The 18,502-nt window shown below is 31.7% G+C and overlaps 2 protein-coding genes across 4 annotated transcripts; one reads left to right on the top strand and one right to left on the bottom strand.

The window, feature by feature from the left end:
* The first annotated feature begins 5,605 nt into the window (after window positions 1-5,605).
* LOC137820757 (nitrate regulatory gene2 protein) lies at window positions 5,606-11,018 on the top strand. Of its 3 annotated transcripts, none has more exons than XM_068624997.2 (5): window positions 5,606-5,945; window positions 6,495-7,773; window positions 8,092-8,303; window positions 9,147-9,370; window positions 10,152-11,018. In XM_068624997.2, the coding sequence occupies exons 2-5, from the start codon at window positions 6,600-6,602 to the stop codon at window positions 10,864-10,866; spliced, it is 2,325 nt and encodes a 774-aa protein (XP_068481098.2). In that variant the 5' UTR covers window positions 5,606-5,945; window positions 6,495-6,599; the 3' UTR covers window positions 10,867-11,018. The 3 variants fall into 3 exon arrangements, with proteins under 3 accessions (XP_068481098.2, XP_090151515.1, XP_068481099.2); XM_090295389.1 differs by having other exon boundaries at window positions 5,915-6,402; XM_068624998.2 differs by lacking the exon at window positions 5,606-5,945 and adding an exon at window positions 6,030-6,126.
* A 1,727-nt stretch (window positions 11,019-12,745) lies between these two features.
* Window positions 12,746-18,138, bottom strand: LOC137820758 (mitochondrial outer membrane import complex protein METAXIN). The gene is made up of 6 exons (XM_068625000.2): window positions 17,857-18,138; window positions 17,238-17,569; window positions 16,964-17,040; window positions 16,759-16,819; window positions 14,910-15,078; window positions 12,746-13,249 (listed from the first exon to the last, which is right to left on the bottom strand). Exons 1-6 carry the CDS (start codon window positions 18,020-18,022, stop codon window positions 13,062-13,064), a joined length of 993 nt encoding a protein of 330 aa, XP_068481101.2. The 5' UTR covers window positions 18,023-18,138; the 3' UTR covers window positions 12,746-13,061.
* Between the last annotated feature and the right edge of the window lie 364 nt (window positions 18,139-18,502).

Consider the following 18,502-nt stretch of genomic DNA (forward strand, 5'->3'; position numbering starts at 1 on the left):
TAGTCCCTCATGCTCCCTCCATTACTCATTCTCTGTTGTCCTCTGACTCATCCACGACCCTTTCTTCTAAACCTTTTACAACTCCCACTAAAACTACACCTTAACATTCGCTTCATGTGATTCCTCATACAACTAATTCCCATCCTATGATCACCCGTGCCAAAGTAAGTACCCATTAACCCAAAGTGTATCATGTTTCAGTTGATTATATTCCCCTCATACCCACTTTTGTTAAAGATGCTCTTGCATCTCTTGTTTGCCTCAAAGCTATGTGTGAAGAATACAATGCTCTTCTTTCAAACAAGACATGGACCTTAACCCATCTTCTATCAGGTACCCCTTGTTGGTTGTAAATGGATTTTTAAAACAAAGCTTAATGCAAATGGCTCTCTACAACGGTGCAAAGCTCGCCTAGTTGCCAAAGGATTCAATCAACAGCTAGAGTTGATTATGCAGAAACATTTAGTCCAGTTGTTCGTCACACCACAATTCGTCTTATTCTAGCGCATGTTGTGTCCTCTCGATGGTATATTCGCCAGATTGACATCAATAATTCCTTTCTAAACGGTGACCTCCAAGAATGTGTCTTCATGCAACAATCGTCAAGTTTCAACATTGTTGCACCGCACCTTGTCTGTCGACTTAACAAAGCCATTTATGGGTTGAAACAATGGCCTCGATCTTGGTTTCTTAAGTTAAGTACTACTCTCCTTCATCTTGGTTTTAAATCCACCAAGAATGATACATCTCTCTTTGTAAAATTTAGTCCTACTTTTTCTATTTTTGTATTAGTCTATGTTGATGATATTCTAATCACTGGTTCATCTGACACTGAAATATCCTCTCTTATTACTCAACTTCATTTTTATTTTCCCTTGAAGGACCTGGGCATCTTCATCATTTTTTAGCCATTCAAGTTTCTCCCACATCAAGTGGGAACATGCATTTGTCACAATCCCAGTACGTTCGTGATCTTCTCCAACGTACAAACATGTTGGCTTCTAAACCTTACCCCCACTCCTATGGTTTCCAACACTCGCCTCCATCAGAATTCATCCAAAACATTCAGTGATCCAACTTTGTATCATTTTGTTGTGGCCACTCTTCAATATTTTCTTGTAACTCGTCGTGAGCTTTCATACTCTGTGAATAAAAGGTAATGATTGATCTAGTTTTAAATCTGAAAAAACACTAATATCTCATCTGACTTGAACGTTGGAGTGGCTTTACCGGTATCCCACCTCTCACGTTTGACGAACGAATTGTGGAAGAAGACAAAAGAAAAGGTACGATAAAGGATATTCAATCTCTTGTAAGAACACATTTGTTAAATAGCTCCTTACCCATGAAGGGGTTGCACCATCTCCTGCTTGTCAAAGTCTAGGTGCTTTCCAGGGATCAATCAACTGAGCAGTGAATTTTGGAATATGGCTGTAGTCACAAAGTTAAATTTTTTACATCAGAAAAAGGGTACAAAACTTAAAATATTCTAAGTCTAGCTGTTTGTTAACATTTCAACATCAGTAGTACTTCAGTGTTTGGATAAGTAGTGGTTGAATAAAATATATGACAAAATCAGTTTTACAGTGTAAAATATCTGTCAGTAACTGTTGAATTGTGATGTAAGTGTGTAGGTAAATGTAGCTACTAGTTAGGTGAATTTTGGATGGTGAATGAATTGAAATCCCAGATACTGACAATGTGTGAGATCACTGTAAGGTTCAACAAAAAAAAAAGTATGGAAGAGAACAAAGCATATATCTAAAGTCAACATAAGTGGTGACACACTAAATATTAAACTTTCAATGTCTCTATTAGGTTATTCAAAAATGAAAAAGAAAAAAAAATATTATTTAATTTTTTTTTGTTATAATAGTTCTTAAATATACATTATCAAATTATCATTTAAATCCCACATTAAAGACTAAAATGAACATATAAATGAAGAAAAATAATTCTAAGTGTTTTTAGTGCTAAAAACTAAACATGTGATATAATTTCAGAAACTAAAATATCACTATTGTTATATTTATGATCAACTCAGCATATTCATGAGTGCCGAAAGTAGAAGCATATTATCATAATTTACATATTTGGTATATCACTATCAAAAGACAACTAGGTTTTAAAACTGTAATGGCACATGGCTATAGTACTTTGGTTGAATTTTTAATGAAAAAATTGGAGAAAGGATTTGAATTTTGTTGAAAATATTTGTAAAATATTAAATATAGAAATTGTGGAACTTGAGGAGAAAATAGAGATATTAAAAAAATAAGGAAAATAATCATCCAAATTCATAAATAAAATTATATATGTTTGAACATATAATCAATTTAAATTCCTAAAATATCTAACATGTAAACTTGAACTTTAAACCAACTAAACTAAAACAAACATAAAATATAAATGTTTTTTGGTAATAACAAAATCAATATTTAAAACTTATCTTAAAATTCAAATTTCAAATTTCAAGGAAAATGTCATAATTTTAACTCTTTTCTCTATATTTGTTATACAAATTTAACATTTTATCCTGATAAAAAACGTTTTAATAATAAGTTGTGATCTTGGCTTAAATGATTGTAGTCATAATCATTTAATAATTTGACTCTTGTGTCTTTAAATATCATATGTCAAGATTTATCATTTCAATTTTGTCTTGCATAAACTTTAACTTTTTCAAATTTATGTAACTTAATATTTTATCTCAAACATCACTTTTTTTTACTATAGTTAGTGTTTCACATGTGTTTTCAAGTCCACAATTTTAGTAAAAATTAATATATAACCCCTAAATACAAGAATAATGAATTTATATTTCTTTAATTTAACGGAAGATATATTTGCATTACAATTACTCAAAATATCATTCAATGCGAAGTAAGCTCTTCACAAACATTTATTAAAATAAAAATATAGAAAATATAGAAATTGCTGAGAAAATAATAAATAATGATCAAAATTCATAAATGAGAATATGTATGTATAAACTTACTACAAATATATAGAAATCCTTAAAATATATAACTTACTTAGAGATATGAAATTAATCAACAAATATAAAATCTTAAAAACTAACAAAATCATCATCTAAAATTTATTTAAAATTCAAAATTCGAATAAAAATATCATAATTCTAACACATTTAGGAAATGCTGGGAAAGATTTAAAATGGAAAACTCTAAAAATATATATATATATATATATTTATTTATTTATTTTTAAGAAATGAAGCATCCATGGTTCTTTTCCTTTATTGTCGACTCATACTTTTTTGCTTTTCTAAATTCTTCACTTTCGTTTGATCAAAAGAAAAATCTTTCAGCCTTATAAGCCAAACAAGTGGGTCACTAAAGTACCAAACTATCCTTATCTCAGCTTCAAATTACAAATGAAATTAAGTGTTACAAAGGGCATGACCCCACCAATTGTGGGACCCCCACCCCTAAGAATAACCCATATTATCCTCACTAAGGTCAAAAGTTTGTGAGTTGAGCTAGTTTCACATTCCCAAGAGGAGTGTGGGTGGGGTGGGTGTCTTTATATTTTTATTTTTTTTTCTTTACTTTTGTAGTTTTCCATTCATCTAACTAACATGTCTCATTCACCATACATTTCCTCTCATGCAATTTCCATAATTTTGATGTTAGGTTATTAACATTTTAGGTTATTTATTTAATCTTTTATGTTTAAGATTTTCGTGATTTTCATTTACATGATGCATTATTAGTATTGTTATAGAGATTATTTTTATCAGGAAAGAATAAATTAAATTGTTATAAAGATTGTGTTTATTTGTGGAATTATTATGCTTAATGTTAATCATGTAGTTATAAAAGATTAGACAAGAGTGTAACTATAATATTTTAATTCTTTATATATATATATATATGAAAATTTTACTTTTAACATGTTTTATATTTATATTTATTATACACTTTAAATATTTTAATTTTTTTAATTTTTTTTCCAAAAGAAAATACATACATAATTTTGTTAGGTATATTTTGTATCTAGAATTATGTATACATAATTCTATTTTGTTTGAGTTTTAATTCAAGTTTCATAAGATAAAAAAGAAAATGATAATGTGACAATTCGAAGAATTGTATATAATCCTAATGTAACTTTGATGTGATAGATTTATAAATATATATATATATATAATAAAAGGTAAATTTGTAATTAAATAATATAAAAAAATATTGAAATAATAGTATTGGAAGTTATAACGTGGTTGTATAAAAAAATGGGATTGTCCATATATCATTGTTTGGATAAAAATAGGTTGAGTGAATCTAAAAGGTTTGTAAAAGAGTTTAGTTCAAACTAAAAGAATTATAATTTAATTTGGAAGAGATTAATTTTAATTGGTTTAGTTTAATTCATAATTTAAACTAGATCAACTCGTAATGATCGGTCTTATTTATAAAATAATAATTATATTAAAAAACTAAAATAATAATATTTTTTAAAATGTATTATAATTTATATTTATTTATATATCTAATCACTAGACTTAAATGGACTAAACTAAAAAAAATATAACTAATTTAAAAGATAGATAGAACTAATTGGATAGAATTTATTTGGGTTTTAAATTGAAGATATTTATCATAATAAACGTGTTATGTATTTTTATTACAAAGTGGTTATGTGTTTAAAAAGGTGAAATGTAAGATGGAGTGATATAAATGGTAAGACTTGATTACATGGTGATTTTTTATGGAAAAAAAAACTTTAAATGATAAAAGAGTACAAAAGGTAATCAAAATTACATATAGCAATTATAGTGATAATTTAAACTATTGTTTTTTTATTGTAATATGTAAAAGTTCATAAATGATAATAGTATTTTGAATAAAATATGCATGATAGTTCCCAAACTATTACTAATTAATTACATCTTAATATGCTTTGTAAGAAAAAAAAAATATCAATTGGAGAGTAGGAAAAGTAAGCAAATGTTTGAATGAAATTATTTAAAAGTAATAATTTTTTATTAATGGAAAAATATCTCCTTACAAGATAATAAATAAATAGCAATTATTTTGGAAAATAAAGTAAACTAAAGATGTATTAAAAAGGTAAGTTAAGTAAAGTGCTATTAATATAAGTTTTAAGAAAACATCAACTTAGCTAATTAATTTTATTCAATGATCTAGATTATTAAAATCAAATTATTCTTAAATTCACCTATCATATGACATATTTGAATGAAATTAGAATAGTAAAATAATTAATATTTTTATAATTTTCTAAAAAACTTTATGAAAAGACAAGTAGCAAATTGTCCAAATCCAATAATTCCCAATTGATTGAACCATGTCAAAACATAAAACCTAATATTTTTCATAGGTACATGTAATGTTGGTAAGAACATTATGAGGCATAAGATAGTGTTGGGTCCCACTAATCACACATTTTGACCAGTCCCTTTCCCCCAAAATTTTCAAAGTAAAAAACAAAACTTGTGATTTAGTTAGCTTCAACCAAAATCCTGTGGCAGTGTTGTAATTAAGTAGAACATGGAGGGCAAAGAGTGAGGCAGCTTCACTTCTCACACTCTCTTCTTCCTTCCTTTATTAGCTCTCCAACCTTAACCTGAAACCAAAAACCAAAGCTTTCAATTTTCTCTCACTTTGTTTTTTCTTTCTTTCTCTCTTTTCTCCTTTTAGTATACTTGTTTTCTTCATCCCTCTGTTTTGACCGTTGCTTTTTCTCAACGTCTTTCTCTGTTCACACACACTTCTCTCTCTGTCACTGATTCCTTTTCCACCACTCTTCCTCATCAAAACACTGTCGTTTTCCTTCACCTCATTGTCACCTGCGCTCCTCCCCCATCCAACCCTTTATTCCTCCTCTCCCTTTTCATCTTCTTCTTCTCCTCTTTAACCAGTATGCACACTTTGTCTGTGTTAGAAGGAAGAAACTGAGAAAGGGTATCATGCAAAATTCTGTCTTGCTGAAAATGAGTACTTTCTTTTTATGTTTATCTGCTTCTTTCTTTATGTATTTTACCTGTATTTTTGTTGTGAGTGTGTAGAGAGAGAGAGAGAGAGAGAGAGAGAGAAGGAGGGAGGCAAGAGAGAGACAGAGATTTTCTCTTTTGATTTTATTGATGTATGGATTTTCCCAAATTTATATTTATTAATTTACATTTGTTCTTTTTTTAATCTGTTCTTTAGTATCTGCCCTTTTTTGCTCATTTTGAAGATGGTTTTCTGGGAGGCTTTAAGCTGATCTTCTGATTTTATTTCTACATTTGGAAAAAAAAAAATCCGAGATGCAAAGTTGTGTTCTTGTATTCTGGTAGACTGTTAAGCATGCCTGTGTTTTCATCAACCTTCTTCTGGCTTGTAAATGAAGAAAAGTATCCAACTTCATTGGCATTGTTAGGTTTATTTGTTTCTAATATAATACTATTATTTTGTATGTATGTTTCTGGGATTACCCATGTTTGATGAACTTTTCTCTATTTTTTGTGACAGATTTATGATTTCTGTATGAATGTGGTGAGGCATAAGGAAAGGTTATCCTTTGGTCTCCTTTTCAATGCAAGTTTGAGGCATTCATTCTTAGGGGACTAAGAAGAGATGGGATGTTCACATTCAAGGTTGGATGATGAAGAGGCTGTTCAGCTTTGTAGGGACAGAAAGAAGTTCATCAAAGAAGCTGTTGAACAAAGAACTCGATTGGCCACTGGACACATAGCATACATAGAATCTCTGAAAAGAGTTTCAGCAGCACTTCGCGATTACATTGAAGGTGATGAGCCTCGTGAGTTCTCATTGGACACGGTCATCACCCCACCTTTCACACCTGTGAAGAAGAAAAATGGCCCTGGATTCATTCCCATATCAGCAAAACCCTTTGCAACAACAGCAGCTATTGAGTTTGGGATCGGACCAAACTCCAATTTGAAAGTGAATTACCTTAGGCCTGGAGGTAACCCAGCAATTTCAGTTGAGGAAAGGCCTCAATCCCCTGAAATGGTCCGTGTTGAGACATATTATTCTCCAATGCAGCAGTATGGCATTGATGGCTTTTTCAACATGCAATCCTCACCAGTGAATCCCTCAATTTTTGCCTATTCTCCCAATAATAGGCCCAATATCCCTCCCCCTTCACCTCAAGCTTCCCAATGGGATTTCTTTTGGAACCCCTTTTCATCTTTGGACAGCTATGGTTATCCTGCAAAAAGTATTGACCACACTGCAATGGATGATGAATACAGAGGACTCAGGCAGGTTAGAGAAGAAGAAGGAATACCAGACCTGGAAGAAGATGAAACTGAACATGAAGTTTGTGTTGGAAAGAGAAATGTAGCAGAAGAAAGAACTAGACCCAACATGAATTCTTCCAAAGAAGAAGTTATTGTTGAAGATGATGATGAGGAGGAGGAGGAGGACGAGGAGGAGGAAGAAGAGGAGGAGGAGGAAGAGGAGGAAGAAACAGACATTGAAGATGAAACTGAGCATGTTGCCAAAGATTCCCAAGCTCATGTAAGTGCAAGTTTTGAAGTATCAAAAGCTCAAGCTGCTGGTCATATTGAATCCAGCCATAGAAAAATGACAATTGGTAAGCAAGAAGCTGTGGAAGAAACACCGGGTTTTACTGTTTATGTAAACCGAAGGCCAACAAGCATGGCAGAAGTGATCAATGATATTGAAACTCAATTCACAATCGTCTACAATGCAGCTAATGACGTTGCAGCATTGTTAGAGGCCAAGAAATCTCAATATTTGTTGAGTTCTAGTGAACTTTCAGGTTTGATTAAAGCAAACAGTTTATATTTTTATTTTGTTGTAAGTGTACTTCCATGTTCATACTTTCCATATTAGTTAGAATTATGAGTGAAGTCCTTATGAATGGAAAATAATCAATAGGCAGCCTAAAGTTTGATAATAAACTTCATTGTAAAAATCTTATTTCCAGAGAAGATCTTGCTTTTGAAAACCATATATCCAGAAATGATTTTTCATGTTTCCAATTCCTCGTATGATTTTAGTGAATCTTCTTTTTTTTCTGTCAGTGTTTATCTGTAAATTTTCATAAATATTAATTTGAATTTTATTTCATTAACAGGATCAAAGTTATTGAACCCGGTAGCTCTGCTTCGATCAGCTTCCTCACGCTCGTCTTCATCAAGATATTTGGTAAATTGTTCAAACACTAGCAAGGAAGGTTGTGACAGCACAAAGGGTCTCTCAGAGGAACATTGTATGTTATCAGGTAGTCACCACTCCACATTGGACAGATTAAATACATGGGAGAAGAAACTCTACGAGGAAGTCAGGGTATGCTACTGAACTTATCTTATGTTTGTGAGGAAATCAAATTTATAGAAAAAGGATTTCATTGAAGTTCTTATGTGTGTGATGTGCTTCGAAACAGATAGTTTTGCTACTTAAAAATAACCTAATAAAACTGATGCTTATGCTCCTTCTTGTAAACAGTTCAGAACTTAAGTCCTTTGCTCATTTTCTCAATTATGTAAGTCTCTCCTGTAGAATAGAGAAATGCTAGTTGCACACTCTCTGCCATTGGTTGAAAATCATGTTTATAGGAGTCCCACATATTTAATGGGTTTCTCTCCTGATTTTGTAGTTGTCAATGAATTTTAACCAATAAAAGAGTGTATGTTAGAAGAATGTTATTTTAGCACTCTTCGTCTAGAAATTCCTTCAGATTCTTATAGCCTTACCCTTGAAATATGAACAAAATCAATGATTCTCTCATGTTATGGATTCATCAATGGAAAATACTCCTCTTCTTAGTTCTTATGGATATTATTAGATAGCAAATAAAATAAGTTCTCATCTGAGTAATCATAAAAGAGGTTCAGCTTCAACATAATATGAAAAGGCATTATATCTTTAACTAACGAGCATAAACCTTTTTATAGATGTGTAACAGGATTTGTAACCTTTTTATAGATGTGTAACAGGATTTGGAAAAAAGGACAGCAGAGATCAATTCAACATTTTAAATTATATTCAGTTATTTTCTTTTGGTACTTCTTAAAATATTTATATTTTTTATTATTGTTACATTACAGGTCATTATGCTTGTGATCACATACGGTTTATTTTATTGTTTAGAAACTTATTAGTTACTGTGGCCACTTTCTTCTTCAACAGTCTGGAGAGCGTGTCCGAATTGCATATGAGAAGAAATGCAAGCAACTCAGGAACTTTGATCTAAGAGGAGAGGACCCCTCTTGTGCAGATAAAGCAAGAGCAGCCATTAGAGATCTAGATACCCAGATAACAGTTTCAATACACTCAGTTGAAGCTATTTCAAGGCGAATAGAAACTCTAAGGGATGAAGAGTTATATCCCCAACTTCTTGAATTGGTGCAAGGGTATGTATAAATGTCAAATAATGCCCCAATTTATCTTTGATTTTTAGATGAGACTAAACCAAAACCCTTCGGCCAAAGTTTGAAGTATTTTCAGACTTCAAACATGCTTCTAATATTTTCATTTGATCCTTTAAGAAAGATCGTTGAAATTTCTGATAAAGTTATTTTCAAGGACTTATATAGTTGAAATTGCTGAAATGTTTATCTACCGTTAATTAGCTTGATCTCCTAAGAGTCGGTTATTAGACGCCAATTAATCATTAATAGAGAGATTTAATAAAACTACTCATAATAAAGATGAGGGAATATCTGCTTGTGATACTTAGAATTGGTTGAGGAAGATACAAAAGATTAGATAATATTAGTTAAGATTCAGAAGTAACAAACAATTAACTAGGATTTATCTCTTACCATGAACAAGGAGACTGAACTTGAATGTTGTGGTTTGAGAACACTTAAATTTGAATCAAAACAGTTTCATTACCTTCTGCTTACTTAGTTTTAGAGTTTTCCTTTATCAATCTATGTCATCAACTTCCTGAGTGAAACCCAAGTGGTGTGGAGCCATCAAATCTCTTAACATCTACTTAACGTTGTCTAGATTTGTAGGACTACCATATTATTTTATATATATTCCTGGTTTTTACTTTTTACATGAGCAACACTTTAAAGAAAACAACCTACATTTGCCTTCTGAAAAGCAGATATATCATATATGACACTAGCACCGCCATATTTGCTTACATCATGCTTGCTGATTCTTCAATTATACAAATGACAGGCTGGAAAAGATGTGGAAAGTGATGGCAGAATGCCATCAGAAACAGAAGAGAACCCTTGATGAAGCTAAGATTCTTCTAGCTGGCACTTATTCTAAATTACATGCTAGGAAACAGTCTTCCATGTTAATGATAGATCCAAACAGGCTAGCTCGTTCAGCCTCCAATCTTGAATTCGAGTTAAGGAACTGGAGAAACGCCTTTGAGTCATGGATCACATCTCAAAGATCCTACATTCATGCACTAACTGGATGGCTTCTTCGGTGCATGAGATCTGAGCCTGATGCATCCAAGTTACCATGCTCTCCTCGTAGGTCCAGTGGCACTCACCCTTTGTTTGGACTCTGTGTTCAGTGGTCAAGACGCCTAGATGCCATACAAGAAAAGGCAGTGCTTGATGGCTTAGACTTTTTTGCAGCAGGGATGGGGTCTCTCTATGCACATCAGTTAAGAGAAGATTCTAGGAGAAACTCATTTGGACCAAAACAAAATAATGGTAATATGGAACTTGTGGAAGCTGGTGAGGTGGAAGAGGTAATGGCTCCAGAGAAACTGGCTGAAGTTGCTATTAAGGTGCTTTGTGCTGGAATGTCTGTTGCTATTAGCTCACTGGCAGAGTTTGCTTTGGATTCTGCTGATGGGTACAATGAAGTTGTCAAGCAATGGGACAATGTCAAGTGTCAAAATACTACTTCTAGCAACAACACCAGAACATAGCTGTCTCATATTTTGTGTTAATTAGTTTAGGTTTGTTTAGAAATGGGTGTCTGAGAATGTAATTATGTATTTAACTAACCAATATAAAAGGTAGAATAGCAAAGGGCAATTGCACCCAATATTTTGTTAAAATTGAATTTATTTTTTCTTTGAAATCATCATGTTGGTTCCTAAATAGATGAAGTTTTTTAGAAAGAATATTTAACTCTTCAAATTTGATCCATTTATAAATAAGACATCCGAAATTTTAAGTTTGTCCAAATTGATTTTATGCAGTATTTAAAAAAAAAAACTCCCAAGAAGGATTTCCAACAATTTTTTACTATATTTTATATGAATCATGCAAAAATCACATCATAAAAGTTAATGGTTAGTAGATTGAGAGTTAATCATCTACAAATTTGAAGACTTTATTAATCATTTGTTTCCTTAAGACCTTATAATTTGTCTATTGGGAAGGGTCAAATCATCATTACTCAATCTCCTATTAAATGATAAGTCAACAAAGCAACATAATGCTGTAAGAAGATTTAGGTATGGCCTCATCATTAATTGTATAAGATCAGAAATGTTAGAAAATGGAAGCTTAGCAGAAAAAATCAAGGAATAGTAAAATACCAGTTGTTAGAAGTTGCCAAAGATTCTCATGAAAAAAAATCCAAAAATCCACAAGCTACTACTCCTGAGTCACATTCAAGATTCAAGAATAAATGATGTTGAGAAGGAAGAATTAAGAACATCAGAAGAAAAGATTCCAGGGTCAAACTCTCAGTCAAAAAGTAATTGCAATGAAAATGACAACATATCTAGATTTTCAACAAGTTCGGCAAACCTTCTAACAACTAATTTGAAGACTAGACCTCTATAAATAGGTTCCTTCAAGCAAAAAAGAAAACAAATGAAAAAAATGTTACACTTATAGAAGTGTTGTAAATACTTCAAGCACCAAAAACTAGGGATTTAATGTCAGTACTTTAAACAGAGAAAAGATAAATAAAGAAAATGGCATAGAGTTGTACAAATGTTTTGGAAGTACTTCAAGCACCAAAATCTAGGGATTCCAATAATTATCAAATTTTGGCTACTCAAGGCATTTGAGTATTGTGGGGAATTGTATAACAAGAACCAATTTCATAATTTTAGCCTGTAACTTTTTTTTAAGAAAATGTTTCTATAAAATGAGATTTTTTATATTTTGTTTTTTTTAATTGAATAATAACTATACTAATATTTACCAACAAAGTTACATAAACAAAATTCTAAAAAAGTTCATCATGTTTCTTAAAGTAGAAAATTTTCAGTGGCAGTAAAAGTACTGTCAAAGGTAACTTTATTATGAAAACAAATTGAGCATGTTTACATCTTAAATAGCTCACCAACTTATGCAACCAACACCATTAAATAGCAATACTTTTATCCAATGGGAGAATTCAAACTAAGATAAGATTTATACTTATTTAATTTGGAATAAATAGTTATTATAGTTTGACAGAACATAATTGTATCATTACATTAAAAAAATTTAGATACATTCACCTAATTAAAAATAAAAAATTATTATTAATTAATCAAAAATCCTTTAGAGTATTTTAACTTTAAAATATTTTGACATAGTATAATTATATTTTACAAGATCTTATTTGTTAGTAAAAATTGTTCAAAATAATTATGTTTGAAATTAATATAGTGTTTTCAAACTAATTATATTTAAAACTGGTGGTCCACTTTCAAAACTAATTGCCAAAATTCTCCATCAACAAAATTATAAAAGAAAAGCATAGTGAATAAATTGAATGTGATCTTTCTTGGTGCTTGAAAACAAAATAAATCCATTTCAAATTAATTTTATTCTTATCCTTCGCAGATATGCACAGTATAATAGTAAGAAAATCCTCCCAAAAATTATGTACAAGGCTTACAGACCCAGAGAAATCTCAGGTCATGGTTCATTTCCCACAACTCAAACCTGCATCATAATCCAATGAAAAAGTATAGCTACTACTCTTAAACAATGATCAATCTACTGAAATCAATTCATGTATAGAAAAAATGGATCCTCTGGGAAAAATTTATGTGAATGGTACTTTTCCATACTCCTAAATTTGGACCATACACAAGAAAATGATGCACACCTTCAACATGCATTGAGCCTAAGGCTTTGTCATTGAGAGGAAGATAAACAAGTCAATGCATTTTCATTCATCAAAATCATAGCCTACATCGTCTAACTCCAAGTCAGCACTGTCACTAAATCCAGACCTGACACTGAGGAAAAGAATAACAGCAACTAGCTGTGCTACCACAAAATACTTAGCCCTTCTTTTAAAGGTTTTCTCCTCCTTTGATTGTGGCTTTCTTTTAGGTTTAGTCTTGGGCTTTGAACCTGAGAGGAAAAAAATGGCAAATCAAACTACATTAAAAATGAAAGAATGTAAGTAGTGACAAAGCAATATAACCATCAAGATGCTTCGTTAGACCTCAACCATCAAGATGTGTTGACCCCTTAGGCATGCCTTTCGGTGCATTTTACTATAATTTTGATATAAACCACTTTATAGTGACCATTTTGAAATGAAACCTCACATTTTCTTATGTAAATAAATAGAATATAACCATGTTCTCTCATTCTGCTAATCTAATCGATTTACATAGGACAAAGCTTACATGGCTTTCAAGGCATCAAATTAAATGGTTTTAAAATGAACCAAGCAAAGAAAGCATCTCAAATGGTTTCTATTGGCTTGAAAAAAAAGCATGTAATAAAGTGCCAAGAAAAGTGCTGTAGAAGGTTTTATAATGACAGTAGACATTTTGTTTGCAAGAAAAAAAGTTTTAATAAATAGATGGTATTAGATAGGATTCTTTTAGAAATTGAGCTGCTGGAATATAGATTTGTTTGATTAGATTGTCCTACCCATGGGTTTGGTTTGGCCACCATGATTTGATGTATTCTGTTTTCTCTATTTTTTCTTATTTTTTTTCCAATGCATCTTTTACTCTGGTAACACATGATTGATGAAGTTTTAATGTGCCAACCTAGTTGGATGTCAAGTTTCATTAAGATGTTGTCTGGGGTAAAACCTTATTATAGTATTTCTTTGTTTTTCATTGAATTTCTTATATTTCAGAACTACATTCAGTATAATTTTAAAATTTTCATTACTTATTACATCATTTTCCGAGAGCTTTTGCCATAGAATCTGACAAATTTTCTTCTCTGGCACTAGTTTTATACCTACAGTGGAATTTATGTATTTAACTTCATTTGTGTGACTTGATCTTTTTTTCCTGTCTTGTTGTCACCCACTGTTAATTAATTGGCCAATTTTTTTTTACAATTTTCAATTTCATTTCCTTTATATAAATTTTAAAATATTTCTTTAGACAAACTTTAAATTTATACTTTGAAATTAATATCATAAAATATAACAACTTACCTACTAGTTAATAAAAAATAATAAATAAAATTTTATTTGGCTCCATCCCTACAAAAGATTATCCCTAAATGTATGTTTTCCTTTTCAGATGATATAGTTTAGATTGAGCCATCAACAAAAGAGGTTAATTCTAAACTTGGTCCTTGGAGACAAACATTGAATTCAAAGTGTACAGAAGTAAGACCAAGTAGATGCATTGCAGTTTTATTAAGAAGCAAGAGGAAAATGATGTATAGGTGAAAACTAGAGATGCCATAAATGTTTATAAATAAATTGAAGTATCTGTGATCAATATTACAAAATAATGGAATAATTAATGAAAATGTCACAGAAAATACAACTTGGGTGGTTTAAAATGGAGAAAGGCTGTGACCGCAAGGGATCTAGCAAGCTTAAAAGGAAAATTTTATAATACTGCAACATGACCAATTGAACTTTAAAGGAGAGACAAAAAGTGGGAATAACCAAAATAAATATATGTTAAAAAATGTGTGGTCACCAAGAAATGGAAAAATACAAATGAATGTATAAATGAGAAATTAGTCTGACACTTGTTGAGGAAAAAATTTATAGAAAATTAATTAAGATATCCTTAAAATATCTTACCTGAAGTTGAACGACCTTTAGAAGCTGATGATGATGACGATGGCTCTGCATTAAAATCTGGATAATTGGAAGGAAAAGCACTGACTTCTGTAATTTTTGTATTACATTGTTGCACATATCTCACCAAAATTGTACGTTCCAAAAAGTTGGCCCGCAAAATTGATGATTCCTGGTAGTACAAAAATGCAGCAATTCTAGTTAAAATATTCGCCTCAAAAAATATAATTTGCAGTGCTTCTAGTAAACAATTGCTGCTATCCACAAACAGCACTTATGTCAGGAGAAAAAATTGAAAAGGTAACTCAAGGGTGGAACAGTGCAAAAACAGTTAAAGTGCAAATGACTTGCGACACTTGTGAGACAGCATTATCTGCACAAGTTTCCTCATTCATGAGTATTTCCCATTATCCAGTTATGCTTTAAGAACAACATTTCCCAACACAAAGGAAATGATGAATCACAACAAACTATCATTCTTGTATATTTAACCTTCTTTCATACAATTATACTAGGTAATGACATTTTTTTGCAGTAAGAATTCACTTCTAGCCCATAACTTTTTACCTGAGTATTGACATACTTACTAAGCACATTCAAGACAAGGTTATTAAATGTGCGCTTCTTTTGCCAACCATACAGTCCTAGTTAATGAGTTAAGAGAAGGAGCAAATTATATACTTGAGATATTAAGAAAAGCTATGAAATGAAAGGGTTTTTCATTGAGTAAGAAGGTGCCTATGGAATAAAAGTTCAGCAAGAAGCAAGTTTCAATTGCAGACTCGCAAGTTCAGCCAAGTTCACAGAAAGTCTATCGAGTTTGCTCAAAAATGAGTTTGCTTCCCAGTCAACTCACCCAGGGTGAGTGGAAATGTAAACTTGGCTGAGTTAACGAGTTAACTTGCGAGTTTGATAACCATGCATGGGAGCATAAGATTTGACTATTATTTTTGTTGTTCAACAGCCTCTGTTATTAAATACAGTATGTGCTGTTTGCTGCAAAGTGGTAACAAAACCTGTATTGGAGAGAAGATTAACCAAAGAAATCAATCAATTTCTACAAGTTTCTTCCATAATAGTCGGATAAATTGTACTAACACAATTAAAGGCTCCATTACTAGGAAGCCAAAGGAAATTTTGATGTTTATTTCAAAACACCAATTACACTCAGTTCAGGCAACCAAATTTACAGCAACACAAAAGAATAATAACTTTTCACGCACCCCACTGGCAACTGTCCCTTTCCAACCATGGTTGGTTGGTGGTTTTTCAATACGCACTCAACTCAGCTGTAAGTTTTCGTAACCAAGAATTACTTTAATGGTTCTATTACGAGACTAGTAAGTATTGGAGAATAGTTTTACTCTGGCTTTTATTTTTACTTTACCAGAACAGCAGTAGTTGAATAGACTAAGAAGATATTTGACAGATGGCTTCTCTAACTAACTTAAAGTCTGATAACATCTTCAGTTAGATTCTATTGACAATAGTCTCAAGTATTATATAAACATGTTGTAACTTCAATATAATTGGGAAATGAATTCTTTCACCAGACAGAGAAATTTTCAAACTCTCAGCTTTAAGTTTGCTTAACCATGAATTACTTTACTAATTCTAGATTTGTACTCAACAATTCTGGGATCCTAACTCTAGTACTTATAGATTCAATGATTACAATTCTTCCCTGTGTTAAAGCAAATCATCTATCAAATAAATGCTAACAGTTGAACACATGCCACAACACACAGATTTCTTATTCAAATGGACATCTCATTAGTTGCCAGGGTATCCATGTTATCTTAAAAAATATATATCAAAAGCAGGGCGTAAATTATAATATAACTTCACTCACAGGTAAAGCTTGAAGAACAACTAAAGCATGAGCAAGAAAAATAGCATCCAAGCTTGATGGCCTGCATAAACAGGATATAGCATACAAAATACATTACCAGGAGTTCAAAGTCAAAATTTGATCTCTACATGAAAGGAACCCAAAATAGTAGCACATATTGCTATAATGGTGTATAACATAACATTTCAAGTGGCCAGCAGAGAACCTGTTTTCAAAAAGGTAGTTTTGCTCCCCTAAGAGAGTCGACAGAGCATCATATGCAGAGTTTGCTCTACCGTAAATCTGTTGACCAGGGACAGCTCCATAAGATAAAAAAATCATAGAAATACACACATTGTTAAATAAAAGGAAAATATTGGACCGAAGGTTAGAAAACTAAATAAAATTCATATTCTGTATGCAAGATTTAGAAATGGAACAGGACAGATAACTTGTCCTGGTCTCAAGTGTTGACTGAGCAAAATTCAAGGGAAACTAACCTCTTCTTCCTTCGCTTCAGCATTGTCTTTATTTATTCCATGTTTCTGCTTCACCCAAAGAGCTTTCTTCCAACAGAGGACCTTCCCTATAGGCCAGGGAAGATCAGAATAATAGATTTTATAAGCAGAAGAACCACTACATCCCACCCACAGTTCATACTCCAGTGCATCAGCAAGCCATGTGGTGAGCAACACTTTGGTTGGTATCCAATCGGGTAGAGAAGAAACTCCACTATCTAAATCACCCACATCCCTTTTCAAGCACTCAATGATCCCCTCCTTCTCATTATTATACGCCACACAATCTCCAATCTCAAAGTAAGGAATCTGATCTAAACACCAAAAAATTCAGCCAAAATGAAAATAACATTAAAATGATACAATCAAACAAATTAAAACACCCATATGCCAAGAAAGAACAAGAATAGCAAAAGAAAGAAACTTAATCAGATGGGGTATGAGTGTACGTAAGATTACCCACCCAGAAGCCTCAAACACAATCAAATAACTAAAAGGCCAGAACTTTAAAAAAAAGAAGATAAAAAGGCTATTCTGCTTAAGATAAATGAACAATCATTGCTTCTTTCCTCACATAAAAGAAATGAAGATTGAGGCTTACCAGAATCAGGGTAGTTAGGGTGATAGTCCAAGTTGAAGGGAACTTCAGAGAACTTGAGAAAAAGGTAAGCAGATAAGCATAGAGGGCAACCCGTTGGGAGGCCAAAACACGGTTTTCTAACTACAAGGGTGTTCCTTTGTGTGCTCTCATTCACCTCTGTTGCCATGAAGAAGAAGAAGAAATGAAGAATATGATGGGCCAACACAAAACTGAAACTGAAAAGGTTTCTTAGCTACATTGAAACAGAACAAGGGTTTAGGCCTTTCTGGATTTGTACAATGTGTATTTTGGTCAATTCCAAATTATTTTATCAATTTTAAAAATAAATATTTTTTATTTATCCAGATTCTCTATTTATTTATTCAGCTGTGTTACCTTTTTATTAAAGGTTCTACATGGTATTAAATACCCATTTTAGTCCTTTATCATGATGATTGAAACTAACATGATTCTTCTTTATTATGGTGGTTGAGAATATACCAATACATTTTTTCATGTTACTCAGAATTAAACATCACCTTCATTCTCACTCAACCTCACTATCATCAACATTTCTTTGTTAGAAAATTGTATAATAATTTATAATATTACATTATTCATTTGTTAAAAAAATTAATTTAAATTTGAATAAAAAAAATTTCATGAT

Source organism: Phaseolus vulgaris, chromosome 9 (assembly GCF_051622355.1).
Source record: "Phaseolus vulgaris cultivar YP4 chromosome 9, ASM5162235v1, whole genome shotgun sequence".
NCBI lineage: Eukaryota > Viridiplantae > Streptophyta > Magnoliopsida > Fabales > Fabaceae > Phaseolus > Phaseolus vulgaris.

Excerpts from the sequence above, each read along its gene's own strand:
- LOC137820757 (XM_068624997.2), top strand. The coding sequence starts at position 6,600 with ATGGGATGTTCACATTCAAGGTTGGATGATGAAGAGGCTGTTCAGCTT. Across the intron at positions 7,774-8,091 it reads GAGTTCTAGTGAACTTTCAG|GATCAAAGTTATTGAACCCG; the intron begins GTTTGATTAAAG and ends TTTCATTAACAG. Across the intron at positions 8,304-9,146 it reads AACTCTACGAGGAAGTCAGG|TCTGGAGAGCGTGTCCGAAT; the intron begins GTATGCTACTGA and ends CTTCTTCAACAG.
- LOC137820758 (XM_068625000.2), bottom strand. The coding sequence starts at position 18,022 with ATGGCAACAGAGGTGAATGAGAGCACACAAAGGAACACCCTTGTAGTT. Across the intron at positions 16,820-16,963 it reads AACTACCTTTTTGAAAACAG|GCCATCAAGCTTGGATGCTA; the intron begins GTTCTCTGCTGG and ends CTGTTTATGCAG. Across the intron at positions 13,250-14,909 it reads TAAAGGTCGTTCAACTTCAG|GTTCAAAGCCCAAGACTAAA; the intron begins GTAAGATATTTT and ends TTTTCCTCTCAG.